This window comes from Mandrillus leucophaeus, unplaced genomic scaffold (genome assembly GCF_000951045.1).
Source record: "Mandrillus leucophaeus isolate KB7577 unplaced genomic scaffold, Mleu.le_1.0 Scaffold313, whole genome shotgun sequence".
Lineage (NCBI taxonomy): Eukaryota > Metazoa > Chordata > Mammalia > Primates > Cercopithecidae > Mandrillus > Mandrillus leucophaeus.
In genome coordinates, this window is record NW_012103288.1 from 1,047,749 (window position 1) to 1,053,074 (window position 5,326).

The 5,326-nt window shown below is 43.9% G+C and overlaps 1 protein-coding gene across 1 annotated transcript in view; it reads left to right on the top strand.

The window, feature by feature from the left end:
* The window catches only part of LALBA (lactalbumin, alpha-), a 3,879-nt gene extending 2,453 nt beyond the window's left edge, over positions 1–1,426 (top strand). Inside the window, exons 2-4 of the mRNA XM_011987685.1 lie at positions 64–290; positions 780–855; positions 1,366–1,426. Coding sequence (XP_011843075.1) covers positions 64–290; positions 780–855; positions 1,366–1,426 — 364 coding nt within the window. The remainder of the gene's footprint in view (positions 1–63; positions 291–779; positions 856–1,365) is intronic.
* Positions 1,427–5,326: the final 3,900 nt, after the last annotated feature.

Genomic DNA, 5,326 nt, shown 5'->3' on the forward strand with positions numbered 1-5,326 from the left:
TTTTTTTTTGAATTCTCCTTTGCCATCTTTGGAGATTGGCTGGAAACCATTTTTATGTCTTAGAATTACAATTCCTCCTTTATGCGGATCCTGGACATCTCTGTGGTATCTCTTTCTCATCTTTCCCTCAGTCATCTGTACCATGTTTCACACCAGTGGTTATGACACACAAGCCATAGTTGAAAGCAATGGAAGCACAGAATATGGACTCTTCCAGATCAGTAATAAGCTTTGGTGCAAGAGCAGCCAGGTCCCTCAGTCAAGGAATATCTGCGACATCTCCTGTGACAGTGAGTAGCCTCTATAACCCTCTTTCTCTGTTTTTCTGAGGCCTGCCCTTGGGATAATCTCCTTTTTAGTGCCAAGCAGACCTCAGGCTTCGTTGCCTTGACTGGGCTCTACAAAAATTGTGGGACTTGAATTGGCAGTACTGGGTAAGAAGCTGTTTGGATTCTTCATGGTCATCAAATCCCCAGACAGTTCCCTGAGGTTCGGGGGTAGACAATCTGAGCAGTCTGAGAGTCTTGGAATCTTATTCTCTGCATTTTCAGGGTAAGTCAGTTGATGAAGCTGATGATTCCTCCAGAGATATCCCAGGGAAATGAAGGAAGTCCCTACCCAGGGTTAGACATTACCACATTGGTCCTTTCATATAAAAAGACAACAGGCACAAGCCTTGAGTTTAGAGAACCCACTGGATCCAGGGGTTAGGGGAACTCAGTGAATTTCTGGGTAATACTTCTCAGCTCTCTCATTCCTTTCCCTGTAACTCCTGCCAGAGTTCCTGGATGATGACATTACTGATGACATAATGTGTGCCAAGAAGATCCTGGATATTAAAGGAATTGACTACTGGTGAATCCTTATTCTATTATTTCCCCATCCTCCTCCTTACCCCGTTAGCCCAGCACTCCTTTCCTCTTACCCTATCTCTTGGTCATTTAATCTAGAATACAGTCTCTGAAACAAAACTTACCTAGAGACTCAGGTTTCTGTTATTAAGCCTCTCTCGCTCCACTCCTTGGTAGCAACTTTCCTAATAAAGGGTTGCCTAATGGAGGGCTCAGACCCAGGCCTCCTTTCACTTAGATTTGGACATCTAATTCCACTTGCTTAGTTCTATGCCCTCAAGCAAGCTGTTGGTCTCATTGCATCTCTTTTTTTAACCCTACAATTTTCTTGGATTATTTTTTTATGGACTGTATTCCACTTGATGGCTTGTGTCCCTTGACATCAGGTCAGGAATGTCTTTCTGTAATTCTCATCCACACTCTTTCACTTCAGCCTTCCTGGGAATGAATCTAGATGGAAATTCAAGCCAAGATTCAGTCAGCTAACTCACCTTGTCCCTTTCTCCATTATCAGGTTGGCCCATAAAGCCCTCTGCACTGAGAAGCTGGAACAGTGGCTTTGTGAGAAGTTGTGAGCATCTGCTGTCCTTGGCATCCCTGCCCACTCCACATTCCTGGAATGCCTCTTCCCTAATGCCACCTTAGTTTGCTTCTTTCTGTTCCCCCAAAGCTTATCTGTCTCTGAGCCTTGGGCGCTGTAGTGACATCGCTGAACTCTTGAGGACTATTTTCTGGAGATGCCTGAGTGGTGCACTGAGCTCTAGACCCTTGCTCAGTGCCCCCGATGGCGCTTTCACTACAGCACAGATTTCACCTCTGTCTTGAATAAAGATCCCAATTTGAAGTCACTGGCTGTATTTTTTTTTCCCCCTGGAGGGAAGGGGAAGAAATAGGATGAGTAGGTGGACACCAAAGCCGTAGGTCATAGCCACCTTCTGTCTCTACTGAAGAAGTAGACTGAATTTACAATAGAAAGGTGAAGGTTACTTTCTGCACCAACTCAACGTGACAAACTTTTATTGATCACCTAATCTATTCAAGGAACTATAGAGGGATCCAAAGTTGGCTGAATACTGGCCAGGTGTGGTGTTCCCTCCTGTAATTCCAGCACTTTGGGAGGCTGAGGTGGGCAGATCGTTTGAGGTCAGGAGTTTGAGACCAGCTTGGCCAACAGCGAAACCCTGTCCCTACCCAAAATACAAAAATTATCTAGGTGTGGTGGCAGGTGCCTGTAATTCCAGCTACTCAGGAGGCTGAGGCAGGAGAATTGTTTGAATCTGGGAGGCAGAGGTTGCAACGAGTTAAGATCATGTCATTGCACTCCAGCCTGAGTGCTCCATCTCAAAAAACTAAAACAACAACAAAAAACAAAAACACAAAGTTGGCTGAATGGCCTTTTCCCTCAAGGACTAATGCAAGAGATAAGATAAACATTAATAAATAGTTACAATATAAGGAAGAGAGTTATAAGCATCATGAGAGAGGTTAGAAATGTGCACTGGGCATTCACAAAAGGAAAGATAATTTATATTTGGAGGGGATGTTGGGAAAAAGGAATCAAGAAAGGGTTCCTGAAAGGGAGAGCATTTAGGCTGGTTTTAAAGTCTGTGTGGGATTTTGACAAGTGGAGATGTGGGGTGGGAAAAGGAAGAGCATGGGTGGGAACCCAAGAATCTGAAATGGGTGACTTGAGGGGGTTGAAGGATTTCTTTATCCTTCATGAGGAGCTGTGAAAGGAACTCCTCCTGTCTCTGGAAACCAGAGAGAGAACAGGGGCCTTGACAGTGATGCTGAAGAATCTGAGAACATGGGACCTTTTGGTGTGAACTCTCCACTCCATTATTTCTTCTTGTGCTTTACTTGTTTTTAAGGAGAATGTTTGCAGGACTTCATTCATTTAAATAATTATGGGATATGTTAAAGAAGAAGAATCAAGACATTTGGGTCCTAAAATCTGTTTCTGCTACTTTTTGATGGTCTGAACCTGGGCAGGTCATCTCCATTCTCTGTACCTCAGTTTCCTCATCTTAAAATGAGGATTTTGGTCTAGATAGTTTTCTGAGATCACTTCCTGCTTTAACAATCCAGCATTCCAAACTACAGTTTAATTTGTCACACTCTGAATGAACTGAGAATGACATTCGCATTGTTGCTCAGCTCCACAGCCCTGGCCTTCATCCCACAGAGACGACGGGAAAGTTCACCTGTGAGGGCAAGTACACCGCACATGAGTTCATGATCTTCAGGAGCCGTTGCTGATGGAACTGACAGTAAGAGATTTATCTGTAGAGAGAACCTCAGCCTGAGGTCAGAAGATCAAGAACAGATAGAAGCCAGGGAACTGGCATGAAAGACATCTTTTTCTTTTTTTCAATTATTCATTGGTTACAGTGGGTTATGATACAAATGTTTATAGATGCCTACTCTGTACTAGTACTGCAGAGCAGTTTTTCTGTGTTTCTACTCAGTTTAATTGTAGTGTGTTGAGTTGTAAAATAATTCATGTATTAAATCAAATAAACAAACAAAATGCCATGTTCTTTGGTTCAAGCAACACTACAAAAGGCATTTGGGGTCTGCATTTGGAATTCTCAGGCAAACTCTCTCTTGTTCCTAGTCTGTACTTATTTTCCCCACACTAGCTTATGTGTATATTTTTTGAGACGGAGTTTTGCTCTTGTTGCCCAGGCTGGAGTGCAGTAGCATGATCTTGGCTCACTGTGACCTTCACTTCTTGGGTTCAAGCGATTCTCCTGCTTCAGCTTCTGGTGTAGCTGGGCATAGGTGCCTGCCACCATGCCCAGCTAATTTTAGAATTTTTAGTTGAGATGGGATTTCACCATGTTGCTCAGGCTGGTCTTAAACTCCCACCTCAGCCTTCTAATGTGCTTGGATTACAGGTGTGAGCCACAGTGCCCGGACTATACATTTTTTAATTTCAATGTCTAATATGGTGTCCACTGAATTATGAATTCTTTTGAGAAAATGAATCAATAAATCTATATTTGGAGGGGATGTTGCCTCCTTTATCCAGTGAGGTATGGCTGGATCAGCTTCATGACATACACACCAGTAGTCTTCTTCACCTTCTCCTCCTCCTAATTGTAAATGTTGAAGGTGTACAACTTGATGTTCTGTTGTATGTATACACTTAAATGATCACCACAATCAAGCTCATTAACATATCATCACCTCACGTGATAACTTTTCTTTTTCTTTGGGCATAGAAGCAGGCTTGATAGATGCAGTTCTCTTGGCATTTGGGTAGAAGCAGGACAGGAAACTGCTGTTCTCTTCCTGAGAACTTTCTCCAGGGCCGAATAGGAGGCAGCATGGCAACTGAGCATCTGTTTTGCTTTCTCTACCTCCTTATCTTTCCTTTAGGCCTAAAATGAAGCTCTAAGCCAAGTAAAGGTCTGAAGTCATCCAGACTAATGTGGAAGCGGGGAGGCTCCAGGGAGTGGCTCTCAGAGAGCAGACCATTTACTGAGCTCTGCGTGAGAAAGACTCGAAATGGTTCACAGCAATACAGAGTTTTGTTCTCTCCTCTTATCCTGCTTTCTCCTCCCTGCTACTTTTCCCTGACACCTATCTTGTTATGAAGACAGGAATTGTATTAGATAAAATCAAATATTTTTTTCCTTCTTTTTGAGATGGAGTTTTGCTCTGGTGCCCAGGCTGGAGTGCTGTGGCAGGATCTTGGTTCACTGCAACCTCCACTTCCTGGGTTCAAGCAATTCTCCTGCCTCAGCCTCCTGAATAGCTGGGATTACAGGCATGCGCTGCCACGCCCAGCTAATTTTTGTATTTTTAGTAGAGATGGGGTTTCACCATGTTGGCCAGGCGGGTCTTGAACTCCTGCCCTCAGGTGATCTGCCCTCCACCACGCCTGACCTCTTTTTTGTCTTTTTTTTGATGGAGTCTCTCTCTGTTGCCCAGACTAGAGTGTAGTGGTGCAATCTCAGCTCACTGCAACCTCTGCCTCTCTGGTTCAAACAGTTCTCCTGCTTCAGCCTCCCAAGTAGCTGGGATTACAGATGCCCACCACCACGCCCAGTTAATTTTTGTATTTTTAGTAGACATGGGGTTTCACCGTGTTGGCCAGGTTGGTCTTGAACTCCTAGCCTCAGGGGATCCACCCACCTCAGCCTCCCAAAGTGCTGGGATTACAGGCGTGAGCCACCGTGCCTGGCCTCAAATATTTCTTTTTATGTTTCTTCTCCCACTTCTCCTTCTCTCTCATCCTCCACTTTTTTCATTTATTGAACACTAATTAAGAGCCTATTAGGTGACAGGAGGTACTAGATATTGGGGATACAGAAGCTATTAGAGGTTTTGCTTTGAAGACCCTTATACTTTAGAGGGGGATACTCCCCTCTTCCCATTTCCTGAGATCATGCAAGAGAAAAGACTTCAGGTGATCCATATTAATTCCTTCCTTCACTGCTTGATTTGTCACCAAATGGTTATTAAGG